Genomic DNA, 26714 nt, shown 5'->3' with positions numbered 1-26714 from the left:
CTGCAGTTTTTAAGTTCCTGGTTATCTTAGTTCATATATCTATTTGACGATACTTTGTATGGTATCTCTTCCTCTACCATCTATGCCACATTGCATATACCATACTTAAGTTTTTGGTCTTCGCAGGGAACCTCATAGTCACAAAAAAAACAATGCCTTGCGTGAATTTACAGATGCAGGTCAAATGTTTAAAAGAAAAAGTCTGATGCTTTTGTGACACATAATCCCGAACAATGTTCCAGGAGATGTGTTCAAAGAGTTTGATTTCAAGTTACTGCTAGCTTTTTCACAAATATTTAACTATCCCTTTGCAGGGATAGTTAAATATTCTTCAGAACTCCATCTCATTAACTAGTCTATCAAACCACGCCTGGAAGTTCGGCAGACATCGCTTGATCTTAGCTGTTGAGAGGGAGTGTTGCGTCCAGTCCAGCCAGCTCCACATTCCATACCATAAGCAACATGGAAGCAGCTAGGCTGGGCGCGTCCAGTTCCAGTTATGCGATCTACTGCCTTGGCCAGACAAATGAAGTCTGTTAAACAACTTTTATTGTAACCATTTTTAGTAAAGGATTCAATATTTTGTAGGAATGTTCAACTTAAGGTATAGCTTCCAAGTTAAAGTTTTGGAAGTTTTTAGGTTGGTGCCCATGGAGACAGTATTCATCTTAAATTGTGTTCACAGGGTAGAGCAGTAAAAGAAGGATACTTACTGCTCTCTATTGATCCTTTTGATCAGAAGCTAGTTTGTTGGATCTGATCTAAGCCTTACCCAATCCTACTTGGCTGAAGATCAATGACTGAAAAAGCTAAATACCATCCTTCTCCTCCCCAACTGAAATGCACTACTATTCATGGGAGTTTCTTTCAATTAAAAAGTTTGGTGCACTTCAGAATCATACCCTTCCGTCACTGCTCCTCCACGTTATCTGAGATTCTTTCTGTCTTTTACAACACATTCCCACCATCCAACAGCCTATGGACTGGAAAAACTCTTAACTGGAAAAGACATGCATGAAGTGAAAAGGGAACCACATACGTGATACTATGCACATCCCTCTTCAAGAGCAAATTCTTCCCCAAATCCATCAAAGTCATAGCTGGAAACGCGTAACACACCGAGGCACAAGAAGATACCTCCTGAGAACGTAGCTGAAGACCCCCTTTATCTCCGAGTACTAGGACAGCTATTTTACTGAGCTGAGCTGCCTGCTCACTGAACAAAAGGCTGTAACTTCAGACCACAATTTATTTACAAGCCAGAGTTTTGAAATCTCAGTTGGGTACAGGGGCAGATGGTGCGGAGGACTTCAGTTACACAGCAGCAAGAAAGGCGCCACTATAATAATTATTTTTAAACTTCCTGGGGTTTTTTTTGTTGAACATTTCAAGCGCATGATATTTAGAACTGTGGAATATTGCCATGGCTAGGGGTGTGAATATTTTCGGTTTTTTATAGAGTTTATATTATACAGAGTTAGTGTTTGAACTGGATATTATCAGAAATGCCTACGTAGGTACATATTAATAGCCTTGTAGGGTATGTGGACAGAAGGAATACATAATTATTTTACAGATAGTGTCCATATGAAATATAGGTGGTTACAAAGAATGATTTTATGTGAATCTCTTTTGGGACCAGCTTAGTACAGCAGAATACAGAAACAGAGAGTTATTGTTAGAAGCTGCAGTAATATAGTGTTTTCTCTCATTGCCAGGGAAACAAAAAGCTAAAAACAGATAACTTAAACAGATGTGAACTTAGACATGAAGTGATAAGTATGCTGCAAATACAGGACCAGCTTTTTCCTCAGTTCTCATGTGGTTGATACCCTCTTTTGCTCCACCTCTTAAAACAAAACAAAACCAAAAAAAAAAAGCCAAAAAAAAGAAAGACCAATAGGAAGTAATTCATAAAAATGTATACATACAATGTTTAAGCAAGTTTTATTCAGCTGAAACTTATTCTGGTGAGAATTCTGGTGGAAGTTGAATTGCATTGCTCCGGCCCATAAGACTCATCATACATTTACTTAGCTCAAAGGCTTTTCCTGGCCTTGTGCACACCCCTGCAGCAGAGCTCAAAGGTCACGCTGCTAGGTACCTGAATGCCCCCTATGCATCAATGCAACTCAAAAAATTGGGGGGCGGGGGTGCCAGTAAATGCTGCTTACATTCCCATCAAGACTCACTTTCCTACAAGGCTCTGTGATAATTAAATGTAGACAATGTGGAGCTCAGCACTTGCATTTGTTGTTCTGAGGGCACTGGTAATAAACTGCATTTTCAATGGATGCATTTCAGTCAGCTGATTCAGCGAAAGAGTCAATTAAATTGAATTTACATTAGATTAGCAGGTAGTGTAGATGAACAGGAACAGATTTATAAAGCAAAACAGCTGGCCCTGAGAAACAAATGTCCATGCTATGTGTGTTTCAGGGGGTTTCTTATCACTAGTTCTGATGTGGTCCAGTGATCTGAAAGCCCATTAGTAGCTGAAGCACAGTAGGTATCCTCCCAAAGCCTACTTTCACTTTAGTTTCATCTGAAACAAGTCAGGTCTGAGATCACCCAGTGGTGACGGTCTGAGCACACTCCTGAATGGAACTAAAAGACACAGTTCCACCTTAAGACAGCACCAGGAGATCACCACACCTCAGGTACTGTTGAATCTTCGTGGGAGAAAAGCATCAGCTGCAGAATTGCTATCACACTAAGCATCAGAATGTCCACACATGGGGACTGTGTTCATTTTGGGGGAGAAATATAGATAATAAAATGGGAAAAAAACCAGAATGGAGCTACTTCTGCAGTTAAGACACACCAAAAAAAAATCTTGTGGATTCTGACACATCTAATGAAGAAATAATCTGAGAGCACTTCTTCAACGGAATTGTTATTAGGATCATTCACCTGTAGTGAGTGACCTTCAAAACTTCCAGAATTTTATCATTTGAGACTTAGCTGTGTAGCTTGGATGACAATAAAAAACTGCCAAAAAAGGACACACACATACAAACTGTCGAAGGGAAACTGTCAAAGTCTGTTTAGAAAAAAACCCCAACAAACTAACTAGAAAGTTTGGCCTCCAAAGCAATTTCTTGTGCTGTGCATTTTTGCTGTAACAGCCTTACACTTGACAGGGTACAATCCTTCACCCAAAAGGGCAGATATGAAATCAAGACCTGGATTCATGGATTACTTCTGATTCCTTGTTTAACAATTATCACATCCAAAGGTCAAAATGTTCAGAGGGTGAGAAGCAGAAACCTGTTCACAAAGTAGCCTAATCTGCAGATAACAGTCATGGCACTTTCTGTCTTGTTCGTCCTCCTGGTGACCCTTCTGTTTGCTGGTGGTATGGTCTAGCACCCGCAGAAGGAGAAAGCAATAACTATACGCTGACAGAACTCACAGATCACTCAATATAAGAGAGCAGCCTGTTAGGGTACAGATCTGGCTAAGAGACCTCAATGCAAGCCTCCCTCTTCCTGAGGGAATCCTTGTACCACTTGGGCCTCCCTTTGCAGATGTATTTTAAGAGCAGCAAAGGTGCACAAAGCCAGTTTAAGAGGTCCCAGCATCAGCATCTTCCAGTCTTTCCCTCCCTCTTTGCCCAAGGATTTAGCACTCTAAGCTGTATGGATTCAGCTGTTTGCGTGGGCACACTTCAGACTTTCAGTGAAACAGTCTACTGTAAATGCAAAAACACCCTCAGTTGGGGTTTCTTCCCTCAGTTGGGTGGGTTTTTTTGGTTTGTTTTTTTTTTTTTTTTAGGGAGGCTGAGGGAAAGGCTGGAAAGGAAGAGTGGGAGCCTGACTTTTTCCACCAGACTATTCCACAAAGCTATTTGTACAGCCGTATTGTGAAGCAGATGAGGGAATAAAAATCTTTGAGGGTGGGAGGAGTGTAAAGATGAAATGGGGGTAGCAGGGAGGAATGATGCAAGCAGCTGGGGACGGAACCTCAAACTGGCTCTGCTTCTGTAGGATTCGTAACGGGGAAACTACACATGAAGCCCACATTTACTTTAGCATCTTTAATCAGGAAAGGACTCCACACACACACACTCACTAAAGGTCTGAAACACAGCAAAATGCAGCACCAAAGCTCTGAAGAAAGGCAGTAATTCATGTTGTTCTCAGCTTCCCGTGTCCTGCTTATTACTTTTAACTGTATCTACACACAGCATGTGGGCCTCAGCTTGCACTTTTGGAGAAGTCCACCTACCTGTGGTGGCCCGGGAGGGAGTAGAGGCTCCTAGCCTCTGAGGTCTGAATCACTGTGCTGTACCTAGGAACTTAATTTTGGGGTATAACAATTCTGAAGCTGGAGATATCTAAAAAAGATGGTGCCCTAAACTTGCCTACAATTTTCATAAATGGACCCACTTATTTAATTTTGCTTGCATCCTGGTTAAGGAAGATGAGATCAGGGAGCAGCAACAGAAAGCATAAGAAAAAGCTGCGTTTGCTGCTCGGTTTTTCCAGTTTCCATCAGCTCTACTGAGGCCCCTCTCAGAGTCACTGTTTTTTGGGAAAGGTGCCACCCTGGTACAGCACTTCTCCTCCTGGTGGGAACAGCTTTGGGTGGATTAGAGAGGTACTGCTGGGCAAAGCACATCTTTTTGATTAAATATTTCTAAGGAACATTCCCACCGCTTAGCAGAACTTGTTTACATCTCAGCATTTTAGCCCGAGTTCAACCTGTGCTCTTTTTAAGAGGATTTTGTTTGAATGAGATATGTAAGTCAGGAGTCTTGAGCTCTGTTCCCTTTTCTACTCAGACTTTGATGTGTGCCTTTGGGCAACACATTTACCCTCTCTGTGTCAGCTTCCCCCATCTGCAAATTAGAGATTTTCATAATTATCTTAATAATCCGTTAAGCACATTGAGATTTCTGAATAAGCAGTACCATGTATAAAGGTTAATATTGTTTTCAAAAGCCAAAGTAACCCTCCTTATGTCACTTTTGCAAAAATACTGCATCTGATGTTTGAAAAATATCTGCCAAGTAGATGTTACTGCAGTAAATGTTCAGCACATGTTTGCTTCTACTGACGCACACTATTAGAAAAATTGCTTGAGACAAATTGAGATATTATAGAACAACCCTATTATGAAGCTAGACCACAAAAAAGCTTTTTTTAATTTAAACTAGATCATCGATAGAATAGGGAAGAGATGGATGAGAATGGGAAAGTTGGTTGTAATTATTTCTCTGAAGATCTGGAACATTATCTGACAGGATTTTAATTTTTGAGTCTCTATCAAAAGACTGGCAATACTCCAAGGTCTTCAAGACATTTTGGTCCTTAAGGGTAGCAGGAGGATAACAGTTTGAGCAAAAGGCCTTTACTTGCTATTACTTGCTAGCCTTGTGCTGTTCTGCCTTCAACTTTTTTCCCTAGAATATTCCAGTCAATTCAGATTTCACAAGACAAACAAAAATTTATACCCCAAAAAAGTAAACTACTTTATACAATTATCACAAGTGTACTTCAAAAGGAGAAAGATATTAAGGTGTAGACAAAGTACCTCAAATAGGTACAGCTTCAAACTCAGACACAGTGGGTGGCTGAACATGTGAGAATCTTGATGAAACAAACTCTACAGAGAAGAACAGCTATGGGTAAATAATTTCATTGCCAAAACCATTGCTTCAGAAGATTAAAAAAAAATTCAAGGATGCTCCCAAAGGACCAGAAAAAAAAAAACCCCAAAAGCCCAATCAACCCCCAATCCACCCAAAATGAAAAGGAAAAAAAAAAAAAAAAAAAAAAAAAAAAAGAAAGAAAAAAGTAGCCTTAAAGTTACTGCCAACTAATTCTACAAGAGCAAACTTAAGTGAGGAGGATATGCACCAAAATTTAAAGTTGACATCTGAAATGTTTTAGCCACAACTGTTCAAAGACAAAATAAGGAAATGCAAAGTGAAAATAAAACTCCAGAATAGTGGGGGTTTGAACTCCCTTACTTCAGGCAATATATTATTTGTCAGAAATCTTCATAGCTGAATTCAAGTAAAAACTAGTTAAATATTTCAGCAGACAGTACAAGTCACCCTACCTTGAATAAACGAGCTTTAAAATGTTTTCATTTGCCAGCTGCTGAGTTATACCAATTTAAGATATTACTGAATGTAACCTGCTTGGTAAGCAAAAGTAGCTATCAAATATTAAAATAAATAAATTTAAAAGACACATACAAAAATCTCCAAATAAACCTACTGGGGTAACTTCCAAAACTTAATCCCCATCAAACAAAACTAAGCACCTTAAGTTCCTCAAATAGACAAGGTAAACCAGAAGAAAGCTGCCAGGAAAGTCAGCTCAGGAGATGTAATTCAGAAATACCTCTAAAAACTGATGAATCTGTTGAGTTAATTCTCTATGAGTGGGAAATTCTAGACTTCAATAAGCTCAAGAAATTGCTGCCAGTATACAGGATAGTAACTTAACTGAAGTTCAAACTTAATTGAAAAGGCACTTTTAACCAGGTTTATCATGAATCCAGTTCCACTTGTGTCATCGTTATGAACAGCACTGCACTGCTCCAAGAAAACACCCATTGAAAAGAAAATTTGATTCACTGAGGAAAAAGTTATCTTGTTCTTTTTCTTGTTGTAATGGATTCCAAAACATAAATGATGATGCTTCCTTGTTTTTATTGTTCACTTCTCATCTCATTTACTGATAAAGAGGACCAACACAAAAGCCTGTCTTACACCAGGCTATTAACACTGTCAGTCCAGAAAAGAAATTCTTTTGTACAGTTCTTATTTTTCATCTTGAGTCAGGTCAGTGGTACGGTACCAGTTACTACATAAGATGTAAAGCTGATGAGAAACTTCAACTGTGGTTTGTGATCTGTGCAAATTCATTTCCATTTCCAGAATTGTATGAAGTGACTAGCAGCAGCCTGTGCTAGGATCCAGGGTGTTGGATAATCCCAACCCTTTTTACAGGAGCAAGCCCATAGAAACAGTCAAGGGCAATGCTGTCAGGTCACCCGGAAACCTGCTCTATATCCTCAGCACAGTCCTCCTTTTCACAGTTAAGTGGTAGAGCTCATGAGGAATCAAATCATTGTCATTTCCTACACCCAGTGCCCACCCTCTCCTCAGACGGTAACAGCTTCGTGATCTTTCAGCAAGGGAAGAGCCTGACAGAAAGACTGCAAAGTCAAGCAGGCTGAACATCTTGGCAAAAATTCTTCATTTCTTTAATTCCAAGGTGCAAAGTCACAACAAAATTACAGACCAAGTATCTCTTGGGAAACCTCTTGTAAATTCCATGGCAGAGTTCAACCCTACACCTTTTCACTCTCGACCAATTTCTCTAAAAGCTATCAGATCACTCAATAGATCCAAATAAGCTCAAGAAAACAGAGTGGAAAATTTCTGCTCACTCAGGCAACATAAGGACCACTAGGCAATACGGATCCATTAACAACAACCTTACATGATGGGGGCACAGAAAAATGGGAAAAGAAAGACAGACACCACTAGTATTCAGAAAACTTGGTGTCAGAGTGGATCAGAATCTGGCAGGCAACACCTTGATGTAAAAAGAAGTGTTACATCCCAAAAGTCTATTAGTGAATACATTGCAGTTTCAACATGGAACAAGATACTGCATCGTTTTGTGTACCTGGTTAGTTTGGTCAGCCCAATAATAATCCAATTAACTGTACTGAGATGTGTAAGATCTAAGCATCACCAAATCATATTGCTAGAAGTCATACCTACTTTGTGATCATAAATGTATTTTCAGGGCAAAGTGCTATGAGAACAAAAAATTATGAGATCATTCTAGAAACTCTTAAACAATTTCTGACATCATGAATGGTGGCTGTCATGCCAATCAGTTTGATCATTTGTACCCTTTGAGTATTTCTCAGGTAGAGGCTTTATTATTTTGTTTTAGTTTCAAGTGCACCCTGCTACCAAAGCAGAACAAATGCAGGCGGTTTTTTTGCTAAAATAATCTACACAATTACTTGAGAAATATTTAACAAAACCAATTTTTATTTCCAGATCTATTTGCCTGAATTTTCTGAATGCTAATATTTTCTTGAAGAAATATATACTACTGAAAAGATTATACACTTTCAAGCAGTATAGGTATTTGTGGATTACAGACTAAATTTAGTCCTTGAATCTAATGCTATAGTTTTACCACGCAGTTTTTCCTTCAGCAAAAGAACATGAAGGGTAAAGTCTTAACCCCATTAAAAGTCAAGGCAAAGCTTCCATGGACTGTAATGAGACTGGGATTTCACCCAAGGTGTTAAACTGTGGTTTGGGAAAGCGAATAAAAATACATCCATTATTGTAACAAGTACTTACCTGCTAGCCAGACTGAGCAATTCATGTCTATCGGCTACTGCGGATTTCTTTTCCAGTTCCCACAACATCACATTGATCAGGTATGAATTCTTAATTACAATGGGCACTTCTTCAAACATGTTTTCATAAGCAATATTTGCTTTTTTCAAGCTATGAAAAAAAGTTTAAAAGTATTTATTTAATACAACCAGTAATTCTCTTGTTCTTTTTGTTGAATTGTTGCTCCAACAACTGGCAATTTGGTAAAAATTCTTGTAGTTCCACAATCAAACAAAAGAGTCACGTTTTGGTAAGAGAGCATTTGTATAGCAAAACCTCACGTTTACAAAGACTAGGAAAAGCTGCTCTAGGAAAAAACTCTCAGAAGTCAAGCGGCCGCTCTGCTTGCTAGTACATTACTTACATGAAAAAGCCTCCAGCAAAAGACTGTACTGACAGGATTAACTCTGCCCCTTCCAAAATATTTTTCTCATTTCCCTGCCATCAGGATTTCTTAAATAGAAGTGAGCAGTTAGTTACCAATCGACACTGAAATAACTTTAAAATCATAAATACTACAATGAAAAAACAATTTCCTGAATAGCTGAATAATTAAAATTTTTACTGACCAAAAATTAGATTGATAAAATAGTGTGTGTTTTGGAGTAATTAAATTCTGTGATGGATATTCAAATACAAATTTCCAGAGTTGTTTTATTGGGTGGGGTTTTTTTTACAATATAGGATAAAAACTATTGTCATAGGTTTATAATCAAGTAGGCAGTAATACTTGTCATAAAATGTGGAAATAAAGCCCTGATGTAGAAGTTTCTAAGGAAATATATCCTCAACTTCTTAGTATGCATACTGGATTTTGGAATAAGTCTTTTGCTTTTTGCCTTGTTAGACGCCCCCCCCCCCCCCCCCCCCCTTTTATTTTTTTTTTGACTAAGCACAGATTTGTTTGCTCATCATGGAAATGTTACATTTAGACACCAAGCCATGAAATTACTCTGTTTTTTCCTCAATGCAGACAGTTTAACAAGTGCTTGTGCTTTGCTGTTGAACACCAAGCTGTTTGTGGAAAAAGATGACAGCTAAGGCCTACATCTATTACAAGCAGCTAATCTTCCGAAACAGAATAATTATCCTACTTTACTCCAAAAGATTGTGTCCACACGGGGGAGTTAATTTGGAATAAATACAGAAGAACAGCTATTCCAGAATACCTGTTCAATTTTCCTTCTGGAAAAAAAGAGCTTTATGACAGACCAGTTATTTCCCCTTCTCCATTTCTTTTTTTATATTTTTTGACTCTGTTCCCAGATACAGCTATCTTCACCACAGTCCTTACAGCCAGCCTGCTGACCATCTCCACAATGGTTCAAGTTCCACCATTTCAACCTTTACTCAGATGCCCAAAGACAGACTTTCATGCATTCTCAGCCCACTGTATCAGTGCATGTCTGTCGCTACCTACATATATCCAGCTTTGCCAGCACACAGTTACATGAAATTTTAAAATACAGTATTTCATTATCCCATCTACTCTTGTGCCTCCCAAATAATCCAGCAAAATCAATGAGAAAACATTCTTTTAAGTTACTTACGCTTCTGGAGAGAAGTCTTTTTCTTTGCAAACTTCCATCAGTTTGGGAGTCAGCCTATATGCCTTCAGTGACAAAGATCCTTGGGCAGTCTTAATGGGATCTATAATTAAAAATGGAGGATGCACATTATTACTAACCCCAGACTGCCTTTTTGTGGGGGGGGGGGTTGTTGTTTGTTTTTTTTTTAAATATGTGAATGATATAAACAATAGGAAAATAACTAGGTAGTCCTATTAAAAAAATTAAGACAACCAACACAGAAAAGACACTATAGCAGAAGTAAACCTGTTGTACTGAAATGTAAAATACATCCAACTATATAGAGTGAAGCTAATTAATAAACTTAACTTGGAGAACATGGGGGGATCTAGACTCATTCTACTCACATTATTTCCTCATTAACGGTCTAATACACGTTTCTTTTCTTTCCTATGAACTATCCACAGAGCTTATGTAAGAGCTACTGCATTTAAACAAAGATTTTTCCCTCCAGTCACTGTGCAGTAAATTAAAATATTAATTAAACTACATTTTAGACCCAAAAAAGTAATTTACAGTAGTAATAAGCTAATTCAGATGAAGATGCCCTGCTGCTTCACGCACAACAATGTAACTGGTATATAAACAGACTAGTTTCTGCCTTGACATACTCCACTGAATTTAGGGGTAAATTTTCTAAACAAACTGTTACATTCCTAGGACAAAGAAGCTTAACACTTGCAGCATGATAACGGCTGAAGCATGCCAACATGACAATAAAAGCTGTGTTAACATTCATGTTGTCTGAAACTTAACACAGTAAAACTTTTAGCAATCGGTGATAAAATGAAAACCAAAATAGACTGAAACAAGTGGAAAATTCATCAAGGTCTGATGATGCAATGTTTCCAGCCAATATAAGTATACTTTAACAACTTGTTCTTTACTGTAATCCAATTGTTAACATACTGAAACAATTTTGGGGCAGCTCATAAGATTGATCGTATTCATTAGTATTTTTTCTGACAGATACTCAGGACGTTACATTTACTTCTCAGCTGGAAACTATATGCAAGTCTGCCAGATATGGCAAACTGTGAGTGTTTGGGGAGGGGGAGGCTATAAAGCTGTTAAATTGCCTACGGTTCTGATACAGCACAGAACATCTGGTCTGGAGAGCTTGAGGAAACACCATTAAATAGGCAGAAAAGAAAAAAATCTTTGTGCTAAGAAACAGTCCAGGTTTTGTATGCTTCTGTCAGAGGTATAAAAAAAAAACTTGGCAATTCGTGCGATGATTGGTCAGTCACGTACAGAGCCAGACACGCTAGCAAGCAGGGTTTGTTAGACATCTGGTCGGGTTCCACCAGCCCCTTCCACGAGGGAGGGGAGATGAAGGAATAAAAATGAAGCAGCTACTCCAGCATTCCAAAACGTACACATCAGGGCTCTGATAGCAAGAAAAATAAACAGAAAGAAGGAAACCCTGTCTAGACTTAGCTGCTGCTGAGGCTGCCGTAGACACAGGGTTGGTATTTACTCGAAAAGGCCTGCCAGGCTACTCTTACAGGCAAAAGACAGAATACAAAAATAGTAGTAATAATATTAAGAGGGGAAAAGAATAATAAAGGAAACCTCATACTAACCGTAAATGAGAACTACAGACTCCTCAATTGCGTGCTGGTAACTGAACTGGGAGTCCAGGAGGGCACGAGTGACAAAAGAGCCATAGTACGTGGACTGGTACCAGCCAACGTGAAGATGATCAATGTTTACGTGGCGAAGGCTTCGCATCATTTCCATCTGGTATTGAACTAGATTAAATGAAAAGTATGTTTAAAAAGTAAACTTACACAATCTGCATGATTTAGAGAGACCTTGACATTACATGAGTAAATTGCATTTTATTTTATTTTCATTTTTGCAACTGTATCGAAATTTGTTTATTCACTACCAGACTGTCTTTGCCAAAATCCAGAGCTTCCTCACAGAACGCGAGTAAGACCAGCCTGAGTAAGCAAACTTTTTTCAGCTGCAGTTAATTGCTGAAGTGATCAACAAACCATTACACATCATTTACAGTGTGTATTACCTTGGTCATTCATAAAAAGAAAAAAATTCTGATACTGGGTTTCATTAAGCAGGAACATTTTACTGTTTAATAACAAAGAAATACTGTGATTTAAGTTGTAATACTGTCTGGAGTTAGATAACATTTGGAATCAAATGGGAAAATTATTTAAAGAGTATATGAGATAGAAAATAAAGTATGTCTTTTTCACAATGTAAAACTACATTTTCAGTATTAGAGTTTAGGGGATCAGCTATAGCTGTCAGTTTTGATTGCATTTATCTTCAATTTTTCTACACTTTCTTCTTTTTAGATGTCTATAAATGCATAAGTATGCATGTATGTATATATAATACAAAATACACATACGTATTTATATACAATAAGTTACTTTTGACAGTAGAGAACATTTTTCATCAGGCTTTTTACACTAACAGCTGTAATGTTTCATTGTACCAACGCATAAATTCCATTTCTACGAAATGCTTCGCTCAGATTGCCTTGACAGAACAGAATTCTATTCAGGAATGTTTAACATAATCCCATTGAGCAGATCAACACACCTTATCACTTATCAGACCTTTTAAACAGACAGACACTGTGCCTGCTGGTTAAATTTAAGGAAACATTTCAGTGTGATTAACGGATGAACTAACACTCACAGCCAACTAATAGGAAATCAAATGTAACAACACTACACAACCCTTCAGTTTTGTCTGCAGCTGCAAAATTTACAAAGATAAAAAACAACTCCCTCCTATGCATTCATTTTTGTTAATTTTTTTCAAGAGTTCTCCTTGTGCAGATGAAAATATGATATTCATTATTAAAGAAAGCAATATAAATTAGAAAACACAATGTACATTTTCAGATCCCACTTCATATCCTTTCAAGAGAAAAAGAAAATCCAACCATATTCTTTAAAGATACGAGGAGACATTTTTCAAGATTGGACAAATGTTTTTCCAACTTATCACGCTTACAGCACAAACTACATTCTGCAGTCTGCTGGCCCTTTTCATTAAATTGCCATATCTTACTGACTGTATTTTTAAAGTAATCTACATACACTTACATAAACCTTTGCAGACTTTTTCCATCAGCGTATGTTGGTGCTTGCATTCTATTTCATAATATCTTAATAGAAATGACTTGCAAATTGTGTTTCATCCAGGACACCATGATAACAGAGCACTCCAAAACTAATACAGCAGAACCATCTGGGATACAGCCTGAAATCCCATAATATGCTGCAAGCAAAGCAAAGGCCCATACCATTTGGCTGTCTCTAAACCAAGGCAAATCTGAAAATCTACACTCTTCAGGACAGACAGCAGAATTGATCAAACAGGTATTTTAAAGTCAGTATGAAAACCTTCCCCCTGGCACAATCAAAATAAATTTTAATCCCACTTTCATTGCACAACTTCCAGAAAGAGTGGCCAGTTTGGGGCATACTCCTTCAACAGCAGCCGCAATGTTTTAGTGGATAGTCTCTCAATGCTTCTCACAAAACCAAAGCTACGATCTAGCTTGTCAAAGAAGCTCAACTTAAAGTTTTTGTTCAGGTTTTTTGGGGGGAAGTTGTAAAGTTTCCAAATTTTAAAATTAAAACATAAAGAACACAGACCTCCCTCAGAACAAACTAAAAAAGACCTGCTGTTACCATGATTTTCAATTGAAGAGCCACAGGATCCATGTATTAAATGTAGCTAGAATAAACTATTTCAGTTAAAAGAAGCTTTTCAAAGACGTATCTGTGTGGAAAGCAAGTAAGACTTGCTTTTGACATGACGTGCTACAACAAGCTAAAAGATGAAATTATGGTTAGATCCTTTCTAGCCAAATGAAGTCATGAAAAGGAGAAACTAGAAAGATATTTTTAAAAGCAGCTAAAAGACATACAAGATTTTTGAGAATGAAGTTAAATACAGATTTTCAGAGAGCTGAGCCAGACTGCTTCTTGCAGTGACACTTCTCTTGTAATTGAGGACACTGTCAAAGTAGAGGTGGTCATGTAATGACAGGAAAAAGATACTTTTATATAGATTCCTATGAAATCACGTGGTTGACCCATTTCTCCCTTGAGAGGTGTAATGTCAAAGAGAGGGAATACCCTAAGAAAACATCCAGATCTTTTACAAACTTGAATAAAGGCATATCATGCTCTTAAAAGTTTTCATCTGAGAGGTAACCAGTAAACAAGTTCCAGGACAACTCCTTTTCTTAAACACCGTATAACCAGCAATATGTAACTGAACATAACATCCAGAAGAAAAAGGACTCACTGAAAACCACCCAGATTTCAAGTCAGCAATTCCTCCTCTCATGACTGTAAGCAGTTAGATGATAATGAAGGCAATAGCGGAAAAATCTGAAAGAACCAATAAAGCATCAATAGCTAACATATCTGCCTTGGGAAAACAACTGCAGAAATTAAAACATGATGCAGTCCCCACCAGGGAGAAATGGAAACTCTTTTAACCAAACATATATATATATTTTATAACATGTATTAGCAGCTAGATAGCTCCAACAAGCTGCCAGCTTGCACAAATGGATAACAGCCCCCAAGCTGCTTTTGTTGGTATAGTTACCACAGTTTCTTTGTATCTTCTGTCCAATCTACAGATCAACTTTTTACCTAGGAGTTTAGCACAGACTAGGCGTGAGACTGTCCCAGTCCTCTGTCTGCTAGGAGATGGGACAGTCATGCACAACAGTTCACTGTTCCAAGCCATAGTCCTTCCCAAGGACCCATGCCACAAAGGTGCCACTAAAAAGTGCCACCAAGTCTGAGAGAGCCCAGAACCAAGGTGAGCAAGGAAAAGGGCAGGGGAACAGCCAGACCAGGATGCTTCCCCCCTCTCCCGCATATTTAAACAGTCCACCTATATTTTCAAGCAAATTATTTGTTCAGGAGTGTCCTTATGATGAGGACAGCCAACAGTCATGCTTGCACTTCTCAGTGTGCTTCTTGCGTAGAGAATGCACAGCCCCCGTCTCCCAAACACCTCTGCACAGTGGATTATTTTGTTTTTGAAAGAAGATTCTCTTTTTTGCTTGTATTAAAAAACAAACAAAAAAACCACCAACATTCCCCTAAAAAGCCCATTTTTTTGTTAGTTTGCAAATAAACTGGGGTGGAAGGGGCATTAATGCAGCTAGAAAGTGTTACTATAACTTGTCTGGAAGCAGGAGTGCAAAACAATACAATTTCGGTGTTTTGCTTGAATATGACTGATTTCTGTGAATTTCTACTAACAAAATTCACTGACCAAAAACAGTAAACCCTATTACAGTTGTGTGGTGGGTATTATTTCCCTTGAATTCAACTACGTTTTCACAAACTTGTAAAAGATTAAAGAAAATACTAAAATTACGTAAACACTTTTTCTTTTTCTAAAAAGTACTGGCAAAATTAGAAGTTTTATCTGGGCTTTAACATAGAGGAGGTATACACCCTACCTTACCGATAAGAAAATAACATACCCAAAATTACATAATAAATCAGAGGCAAGGCCAAGAACTGAACACTAATGTGATGACCCATTCAACACTGGGACAACTCAGCCACGTACTCTCTCAACTGAGGCACTTTAAAAAAGGAAAAAATGGCCATGTGATGATTTTTAAACACAAACAAGTCTGACACCAGAGTTTACAAACAACAGACAAATTCACATCCTTCTTGCAATAACAGCTTATTTCTAAACGATTCCAAAACAAGTGTTCTTGCAACAACTTGATACATGATGCAAGTTCATTTATCAGTAAAACCATATTATTTTTATTTCTTTATAAACAACTCATTAAAATCCAGCTCTCAGGAGGTCACATGACAATGTACATGTTGCCAAAATTTATTCCTTCAATAGTTACCGTTACCATCAGATGAGACGCATTGCAGCCTGGCTACATTCAGACTGCTGGTAAACATTGTGACATGCGAAACCCTGATCAAAGATGGCCTGAAGGCAATACTTTTAATGGTACCTCAGATGCTTAAGGTCCTAATTTCTGAAATGTATTTTAAGTTGATACACCTTAAAAGATATGGTTTTCAGAGCAGTAACCAACGAGTCTAAAAAGCCAAGACCCACCAAAGTGGAAGAACTTTGTACCCAGTGCCAGGTGCTGTCACAGACCAGTTTTACACTGCTGCCCACCAGCTCGCTGCAGCGCATGCTGGACACAAGCAGCATTACCAAAGGAGGTAACAACTAACCCTGTGCCATGAACCACTAATATCTGCATAGCCTTCAGTCTGGGTTTCACAATGAAGTGTTTGTCTTGACTCAAGTTTCCCAAATTTGTCCTTAAAGTGTGAACCCAAACAGCAGAAGTTACGCATCTTCATGAGGGCAGGTCACTGCTTCAAGAACAAGGCAGACCTTCGCGGCTCCCTCACCTACAACAGCCTCCTCAAAAGACTCTGGAGTATCTGAGGATGAATAGTTTCCTTGCAGAATCTTGGGCATACAGAAGACAGATGAACTAAAACCTAGGGTTGCCACTAACTAGAACTTCAAGACTGAGCATGTCTTCCAAGGGACATGAAAGTCCATCAGAAGAAACAGCATCCAGCCTCTGCGCTAACACTTCTCTGAATTTAACTGGCAACATGAACATGGCAAATTTCGGGTATTCTGGTCAAACTATATACGAAAATAGTTAAAATATTCCTTTCATAACACTACTACTAATGTGGATAGTATTTTTAAGGCAATTACTTGTCTCTTTTGAAGTGCTACCATGTGGTAGCATGCGTACTGAACAAGTGCTATACACTTAGCAGCACAAAAAATTCTGTTTTTTCTATACATATTAAGCTTTGCCAAACCACATGTATGCTTCAGACAGTATCTTCAATGACTAAAACAAGTTAGCAGATGCTAGTTCAAGGAACCAGCGTATGCATTTGAAAAGAAGGAAAATTGATTTATTTGATTTAATTAAGCATGAAGAATTATGGAGACAACAGATTAATTCATTTTCCCTCCACACACACAATCTCAATTATTTGTCTAAAAAACTATGAATCACAATGGCTGCATCTATTGATAACAATTCCAATTGTGAAGATACAAATATAATTAGTACCACAACTAACTTACTCTGGTTAAAAAAAATGCAAATTAAAAGGATGGGCAAAGAGAAAACAAGAATTCACAGTTAATTCTGGCAAAGGCATTGCTTTATCTGAAAAAGCCTTTAGATACTGCTGAAATATATTTCTTAAGCTTAAGTGTGCAACACATATGCATGCATATATTTGCAGATTTTTATCTATATCCAACACTTCTCCCAAGACAAATGCACAAGCTCAGTAACTCAACAATTCTCCTATTCAGGCAGAGAAAAATTAAAAGTAAATATTGCCTTCCTCAATAATATTCATTTCCTCCTCCAAAATATCAAGTCAGGGTTACAAAACAGTACTCTTATTTTATGCACTTTTGCTATACTGGGCTGAAAGCACCTGATCTCCTCTAAACTTGGAAGCTAAGCAGACCAGGGCCTGTAAGTAGCTGGATGGGGGAAAAAAAAAAATCACCTGAAAATAGGCAAAAGTCCAAGAGTCATAGTCAATCACAAGACCACAAAAACAAATGTGAGTCAGAAGACTTAATTCAACTCTATTTTAATTGCTAAATTCAAGGATGAAGAACAGGGCAGAACATATTCGTCCAAAGTGGATTAAATTTGTTTTGAGGAATTGTCATATTTAAGTAAGTTAGCAACTGTGCTGGAAGAACTGCACACCATTTGAAAAGCATGCCTTACAAATCTGCATTTTCTTTATAGCAATTGCCTCCACCTATGCTACTGATGCTACTGCTCTAGTCAGAGGAAGCTCAATCGTCTTCCATGAGCAGATGCTCATTACAGCAACTGAGGCTTTGCTAGTGCCTTAATGCTTTCTAAAGCAGAAAGTCCTTCACTTTATGAGAAAGGAGAGAAACAGAAGAGGGAAAACTAAAGTAACTATTCATTGTGTATGCGCAGTGAACTCATTCATTTTTAACCTTCGTCACAATTCAGAGTTAGTTTTACTACAGCACTGTGTGATATTAATTGTGCTTTACAGAAAAACGTGCGGACACCCAGAGAAGGTCTCAGTAGGTGAACAGTGAAAAGTAGCTGGAACATAATAGAAATAAAACAGCGTTTGGAGTGCTTCTGTCTGGAGATACTTACCCAAGACGTAAGCAAGCATGTGTCTCCAGACTTATTTACTACCAGTTTAGCCAGCAGTTGCCCATGCATAGATTCTACCAGAGTTGATGACTTGGCAGTATGGGCAGAGGTAACTCTCCCTGGAGTCTGGGACACCACACCAATGCAGCAGTAACTGCCCATCACTACCTTGTTGCTTTACAGAGGTGGTTCCAAGACACTGGCCAGCACAAGGACATACTACCTACCAAAGCAGGGCAAGGTAGGGGAGGGTAGCTCTTTTGCTGGTGGGAATAAAGGAGGGTAAGGACAAGTTTTCAGAGAAAAGCTGTAAAACAAGGGAATGGGGAGCACGGGGATGTGCGTGACGGCACAACGGGAAAGCAGCAAATGGAAGCACACCACTTCCTGCACATGTGCTGGCACTCACCCAGCGTTCTCTGAGAGCCAGCTTGGGGCTCTGGTCTGAGCACATAACCACTGAATTGGGAGGCAATCAAACCAATCAAGCTATCATATTATTTGATTAACACACGAGGAAACACTTAGATAAACCTTTGGACAAACTAAATAAATCTCACTGACCACCCAATTCTCTACACTACTCAAGGTAATGTTAACTTGTACTGTGTTAAAATAAACACCCAAGCCTCAAGAATAGTCTAAAGAACATGGGTAGACCTGTCAAGATAACTTGCAAAATTGTCTTCTAAGGTATTCAACATTATACCAAAGGATAAAAGCATTATAATACCATCATCCAGAAATACTAAAACACTTGAGTCTTCTAAAAGCATCTTTTAATTCAAAAATTCATTTTAAACTAGCATCTTGAAATTAAAGTTGAAATCAAGCAATATAATTTCCCTATTTCGTTGACAATGATCTTTAAGACGACTGCCAGAAGAAAATTCAACATATTTTGAAGGTTTTCTGCCATGTATCCAGAGTAGGTTTCTTGGCATTTATATGGATACCTTCACAGTATCTTACAAACATTTACCACTTAATCCTCAATCTTCTCTTATACGGCAGGTAAACATCCATACCTAAGCATCCATTTGGCTTACTACACTACTATTTTTATGTTGACCGAACATGGATTTGATAAAAGATTAAAATCTTTATCGAGAAAAAAATTCCAGTCAGCCTACATTGCCATGACAGCAGTAAATTATACTACTAAAAATGCCATCTGGGCAGCTTAATTCTTGCTTTCCTTGTAAAAGAGCAAGAAGATGCTATCTCATTTCCTAATAACATCAAATGCGTAATGAAAGCCTCGAATGTTTTCTATTAGGAATGCATTCCCATAAACTCCAGCACCTTGAAGCTTTCACTTGACAGTTTTTGTCCAATGGGTCCCATTCTAGCCACTAAAATGCAAAGTAGGATTAAAGGCACGAAAGGGATCAGCATGGTCAAAACCCAACTATACGTTAGAACAAACTCACACGAATAACTTTAAAAAAAAATTTAAAAATGTAGTAAAATTTCCTTAAGTTTCTTTACTAGACATTGATTTTTGCTTGTTTACTCTAGTGAGGCTACACTAACAGATTAAAGCTCTTTCTTTATAAAATATTTTCAACATGCCTACCTTAGTGCTAAAGTTACAAAGCAATTAAGCACACAATAACAGAAAAATGTGGTGAAAATCTAATTCCTTTCCTACATAAATGTCAATCAGTCAGATTAATGTATTTTTATGAAATTTGGTATTACATAAATGATCAGAGAGGTTATTAAATTATCTGGGGAAAAAAATGGAAATGTTTATAGATCAATGAATTACACAGTCATTTCTACTTTTTTAATTTAACCCAAAGTTTTCACATTCAACAATTTGAAAGCAGACTGGGGACAACACTGAAATGGAAACAACTTAGTAATCGCTGCAGTTTCAAAATCAGTACTGTCATACAGTACAGACCACAAGAAAGTCAGTCTCATTTTATTAATAAGTTTTCAATAAATGAAGAAAAACAATAATGACTTCACATAAGGGGTTTTGGGGCTTTTAAATCCCCCACCTCCCCTTGAATGGCAGAAAACTATTTTTCTTTTTTGTAAAGCTTCAAAGTTTGACTATCTTGTACCGCTCCTAGTATTTCCGTCGCAAAAATTCAAAGGGCAGGGGGAAGAGGAGCCATCTTCAACAGCTTACATGAAGCCAAAACACCCATCTTGTCTTACCAGATACAACAAAGCAAGTGGTTTTCTGATGCCTTGGTATTAAATATCCACACGTCTGTTTTGAAGACTCTCTCACACTGTTCTTAAGTTACAAGCTCACAAAACATGGTCTGAACACTGAAGCAGACACAGCCCTCGTACATTTTTCCTGACTTGATCTTCTAGTAAATCAGGATTCATTAAAAGAAAAATCATTGCTACAGACTGTTTCTTCAACTGAAATTTACACAAGCTATTTGTTTTCTATGACCTCTATCCACCCATCATGTAGGGACAACACTGTTAAACATTTGGAAGGGAGAATTAGTCAGGAAAAATTCCAATTTTTGGCAAAACTGTAACTACCCCGTTAAACACATGCATTTTGAGTCAAAATTACACAGGTATCTAGCTTTCAAATGTGTTAAGTGCTCTTGGGGGAAAAAGAAAGAAAAAAAAACCCGATGAGCATGCCTTCAGCCTCAGGCTTACCGCTTCTTCTACTGGGAGTCTACATGTGCAGAGCAAGATCTCCCTATGCACCAGCAAGGCTTGAGGCAGTTAACAGCTGCTGCTCCTTTAAGGAAGAAAGGAGGTCCCCCACACAATCCCCAAAATTCACATTAGTTTTACAAAATCTACCACTTTTATCTAGCCCAGGTGCTGTTACTGGCTAATCAAAGGCGTCACATTAACTTCTTTCTTTCTACTAAGAACAGCACTTAACTCTCATCTCTCATTTAAAGCAACAACTGGGAGCTCTGTATAATACCTAGATGAACACAATGTCACAAGGACATTTCAGTATACCTCTTACAACACTCTTAAAACACCATCTAACACCCCTTTGTAACACATCCCGTTGAGCAGGTAGCCATTTAACTGTCCACAACACAAAGGAAAATGGAGACATCCCATTCAACTAGCTTAGAGAGCAATGATTAAACTATATGAAAGCTCCTACCAAGAGTAGCTTCGTTTGGATCTCTGTTGTACTACCATCTATGCACACTCCTCGCCAGTCAAGTCCTCAAGCCATAAGTAATAAAAATTCACATAAGGTATGAGTAAGTCCAAATCCAGGCAGTACTACCCAGTAGATAGATGAGAAAACATCTCTCCATTACAAGATCCAGGGGACAGCTCTTCACTTTACCAAGCACCGACTTCTAGATAAAATGACTTCTCACTTGCAATCCCTGCCAAGATAAAAATCTTTGCCCTTCTTTTGCTTGCAGACAGAAAGATCTGAGAGTGAGAGGTTCCCTGCTGATTTAAGTTCTCGAGCTACAGATCCAACCACTACACAGGAGACAGACGTTCGACATCACTTCTTATCACTGGGAAGAGGGCAGAAAAAACTAAAAAGCAGCAATTTTTACTATCCTAGTGCTAGCACAAAAAATTCTTAACATGCGTGTTTCTGAAAGGATAACTGAACAATGCTTCCATCTAAACATTTCTATAGATGAAGTGAAAGGCTTGTGTTGCACATGTGGAGGCTGTAGATCCATACTTAGCTGATGTGTAATGAGAGCCAGAACTGAGTATCTGAAATAACTGCCTTTTTTTTAATACATGAAAATATTCATCAGGGATACATGTTAACACTAGTATTTTATTGTAGCATGTTGGTTACCAAAAGCTGTTCTCAATTCTCTCTTAGGATAGTTTAGGGTTTGTGAAATAATATGAAGGAAACTGACTGTAGGTGAGCTCAAGAATAGAAGATCCCGATTAACATTTTCTAGGGAGCCTGAAGAAAAATACTTGGTTTTGGAGGAAAAGTAGTACCAGTGGTTCAAACCTTGTGAAAGAATTTGCCTAAAAGAGTCCTACATTATTGCAATTATATGACAAGACATTTTCACATCTCATGAAAACTTACGCCTTTTTATTAAATCCTCCCTGCCAATGGTCATGGCACAATCATTTTGGAAGCTGCCAGCTGCACCAAGAAACAGCAGGTTAAATCAAATTCTGATAGACAGTCCCTTTCTGCATGTGAAAACCTGCCTCCTTCAATTCCTGAAGCCAAATAACACTATGTAAATGTCAACATGACAGGCAACAGCATTAGCAGGGTATTGGAGATGCAGTTATTTAGTGGCCATGGATGCTAACAAAAGCTTACAGTGATGAGACACGTGACTTGCTGATCAGAAAATCATCATCCAGAACTTATAGCATCCAAATTTTCAACACATCTCATCCCATACAATTAAGCACCGCTGTTAGAAGAAAAAACAATGTGTTAAGAATTTTGCAGCTAAATCAGTTGAGGAAGTATGTCATGCCTCATTAGGTGAAACCTTGGTTTTATGCCAATTCCAACACAAAGATGTTAAAGGACATCACTCACATCGTTGTACTGTTTCCTCACATGACTGCTGCTGCAACAGCTATCGATTAAGTAGCATGTGCAACATTTGATTAGTTAAACAGTATTAAGGTACTTAACAGTTTAAAAGTGTAGTTTCAGGCATAAACATACAGATTTCTAAATAACTCCAATATGACTTCAAGACAGAGTTAGCAACTGACACCACAGGTGCCATGGAAAGCCACCAGACAGTTTTGAAAGACTCGCTGGCACCAACTACACAATTTTGACACAAGAACCATGGAAGTATTTTTTTTTCCCCCAGTTCCCACTACCCTTCCACCAGAACGCTCACTCCTTAATCTGGGGAAGAAAAATACTATTTAGCATGCCACACTTCCAGGGTGGGGGCTGCCATCACCAGTCCTTGTTTTAAGACGCAAGAATCTACTGAGGTACCTAAACAAGCACTGTTTAATCTTTAGAGGCTTTCCATACGGACCTGAAGAAAGTAAAACCTCGTACAACTAAATGACATTTTAACTGGCCAAGACAGATCCAGCCCAATTGTGCTGATGCATTAACATTCTCCAAATCCCATAACTATTTCTGTATCAGACTTCCATCTTGTCTTGGACAACTGAATGGTTAGCTATTACAGGTCCCATTTTCTTCCCAAGGAAATCAGAGTTCACATCATCACTTATTGCTTCCTTGTTCTCACTGATGTATGTATACGTATGTGTATACACACGCATGGGGGGGTGGGAGGGGTGGGCAAGAATATACAGAACCCTGCCTGTATTTAAATGTGCATTTAACCAAGAATCAAGGTGGACAGAACATGGTAAATGTAACACACACGGCCATACTTTTATATACATGGAAAAAGGATGTTGTAAAGCAAGTTCAACAGTAATCAAAGGAAAAACAACTTCTCAGCCATGAACAAGACAGAAACCTGACAGCATGTGCTTGTTCGCAGTATTACAAGGCTCATTTCTATCCCACTCCCCCCCACCCCCACCAAAACAAAAAAAAAAAGAAAAAAAAAATACAGCTTATGATTTCACACCACTGCCCAGATAATAACCTGACAGTTAGGGAATTCAGACCAAGGTAACTCAGAACAAAAAACCCCATCTCGTTGTGCATTAGTGCTGCAGTTCGGAGCTGTAACACTGAGCGGTATCTGCTGAATGGCAGTACCATTGGTATTACTCAGTAGAGTTTCTAAAGCCCAGGCTAACACCAGCGACGCCTGTCATTAGTATAACTTCTTCAATGTGTTCTCAAAGAAACAATGAATTCAGGCCAGCCTCACAAAGCCTTTTCCATAGCACAGCAAGAGGAACAATAAAAACAGGAGTGGTTAGATATTTGAGGTGAAAGACAGCCATGCCTTCTCACAAGCAGCCTTTGGCATCTAACAACTTGAAATCATGCACTATGTTCAAATGCAAAAAAAAAAAAAAATCAAATAATTTGAACTAAAATGGCCAACAATTTAAGAATATTAGATTTAGAAAATAAAGCTCATGGCTTTTAGATCATGCTACACAAGACAAAGTTAGGGTGGTTAGGGTGAATTTCTCCCCTTTCTAAGGCTTGTAACATCATACAGCAGGATTCTGCAAGCCAAAGCTAATATTTCAGCAATATAGCACTTGCAACTTTTATATCTAAATGTGGCTTGTTCTTTTAAAGTAGCCAAGAACTAAACTCACACCCTGTTTAAACAGGCAGAAAAGTGCTCTGTGCCAAGGAGGAAGTTATAAACTTAAAGTAGGTTTTGTACATGGGAAACAAGTTGGGAAGCAGAGGGACAAATCCACGGTAATCAATTCTCCAACTAGTAAAAGCACAGTGTAATGTGCAGTACATCAGAGCTGGAGGGAGGAGGCTGCACTTCCACCGCTCGCTCAGCTGAAGGACTCCCTGATGGGGGCTGGCCAAGTCAATTCTTTCCATTCCTGCTTCTTCTCTGAAGATTATAAACCCTTGGGACAGCATTCACCCCAAAGCAAAACAGCTTCCTTGTTTGAGGAAAAGATGAATCATTGAATCACTTGGTGGTACCTATATTTCACTGACTGCCAAAATGCCTTTGTAGCTAAATTATATTTACAACCTAAATTATAGCTGAAGGAAAAAAAAGTTCATCAAGATTAATACTACCCAAACAGACTTCAGATAAAAGACGTGGTGATGATGAGGCATGCAGGGTTGTGATCAGCAGCACAAAGTCACTAGTGGTGTGCCCCAGGAGTCCATACTGGGTCCAATACTCTTCTGTCTTCTTCATTAATGACCTGGATGATACAACAGAGTGCACTCTCCTCAGGTTTGTAATTATACAGAACTGGGAGGAGTGGCTGATACACCAGAGGTTTGTGCTGACATCCAGAGGGACTTCAACAGGCTGGAGAAATGGGCTGACAGGAATATCAAACTTCTGCAAACGGAAATGCAAAGTCCTGCCCCTGGGGAGGAATAACCCCAGGCTTCAGCACATGCTGGGGGTGACGGGCTAGAAGGAAACTCTGCAGAAAAGATCCTGGGGGTCCTGGTGGACACAGAGCTGACCATGAGCCAGCAGCCTGCCCTTGCAGCAAAGGAGGCCATTTTGCATCCTGAGCTACATTAGGCAGAGCATTGCCAGCAGTTTAAGGGAGGTGACCCTTCCTTTTGCTCAGCACTGGTAAGACACATGTGGGGTGCTGTGTCTAGTGCTGGGCTCCCCAGTATAGGAGAGACATGCCAAGTAGGCAACCTGTCCTATCTGAACCTGCTCTGAGCAGAGGGATTGGACCAGAGACCTCTAGACATCCTTCCAACCTCAGCTATTCAACAAACCTATGACTGGAAAAAATGGTTTAGTAAGTTAGGACACAGTGAAGAAAAAAAAAAAAAAAAAAAAAAAGGAAAAATAAAAAAACCCCAACAAATCTTAATTCAAGTCACATAAAATCATTGCTTGATTTTTTTATTTTTTTTTAAATGGGGCCAAGATCACAAACGTTCTGCTACATCGTTAAGAAAAATTATGGCAATCCAAGTAAACCAAGTTCGGTTTGAGTAAAATACAGGCTTTTAGAAACAACCAACCATAGTGTGAAATTTCAGCAAAGACAACTTTTTGTCGTTTTAAAAGTAGTTATTTTCATTCTGCATTCATCTTTTTGTTAGTTATTGAAAACGTTAAAAGCAATTATGCAGAGCACTATATAATCCTCAAAGGATTCAGCCTAAATACTTTTTCAAATGCAAACAAGACACTAGTCACAATAGGTACAAAATCTTTGGTTAACAGTCACAGACTATATTTATTTTAGCCATTCTCACTGAATGTCAAAAATCTAACAGAAACAGTTTCAAAAAATTAACATGGGTAAGCCAGTCCGAAAATATTTTGTTTCCCAAACTGTGCTTAGTTTTGGGACTGCAGTTCAATATGGTAAGCAAACATGAAAATACAGAACTGTCAAAAGGACAGAAAGGAAACAAAGCCAAGGACTGAATAACACTGAACTGCAAGTTCAAGAGGACTTGGAAAAGAGAGGCTTAGAGAATTCATTTTGTTCAACAGATGGGGAAACATGGCAGAATGAAATACAAATTAAAAAGCATCTTAGCACAGTGACCATGATCTCCTCCATTTAAAGCTGCACTTAAATCAAGAAAATTGAGAAATACTATTGCAGCCATCAACAGCAAAGTCAGTAAATTCTCTTGAATAATAACATAACCAGAATAAAATCTAGATGAACTGCTGAAGAATCCTTCTCTGCAACATATTACAAAGAATCCTGTTTTCTGAAGTATTTCACAGAAAACCAAAATTTACATGTGCCACAGTTACACACTCATATCAGAACAATGCAAGTTTGATAATCTGAACAATGGCAACTTTGAGGTATCTGGAAAGGTGATAATTCAGAAAGAATAAGCTCCATTTCTGTTTACTTAATTATTATATAAATTAAATCATTATTTTAAGCTTTCCAGATTATTTTATTTTTATGTATCGCATTCATAGCACCAGGT

At 38.3% G+C, this 26714-nt stretch overlaps 1 protein-coding gene across 1 annotated transcript in view; it reads right to left on the bottom strand.

Moving 5' to 3' along the window:
* EIF3H (eukaryotic translation initiation factor 3 subunit H) overlaps positions 1–26714 on the bottom strand; it is an 88957-nt gene that overhangs the window by 5647 nt on the left and 56596 nt on the right. Inside the window, exons 3-5 of the mRNA XM_055704654.1 lie at positions 11565–11732; positions 9940–10039; positions 8351–8500 (exon numbers count right to left, since the gene is read on the bottom strand). Of these exons, the coding sequence (XP_055560629.1) occupies positions 8351–8500; positions 9940–10039; positions 11565–11732 (418 nt within the window). The remainder of the gene's footprint in view (positions 1–8350; positions 8501–9939; positions 10040–11564; positions 11733–26714) is intronic.

The sequence above is a fragment of the Falco cherrug genome, chromosome 3 (genome assembly GCF_023634085.1).
Source record: "Falco cherrug isolate bFalChe1 chromosome 3, bFalChe1.pri, whole genome shotgun sequence".
Taxonomy (NCBI): Eukaryota; Metazoa; Chordata; class Aves; order Falconiformes; family Falconidae; genus Falco; species Falco cherrug.
This window is presented reverse-complemented; position numbering and strand designations above follow the sequence as displayed.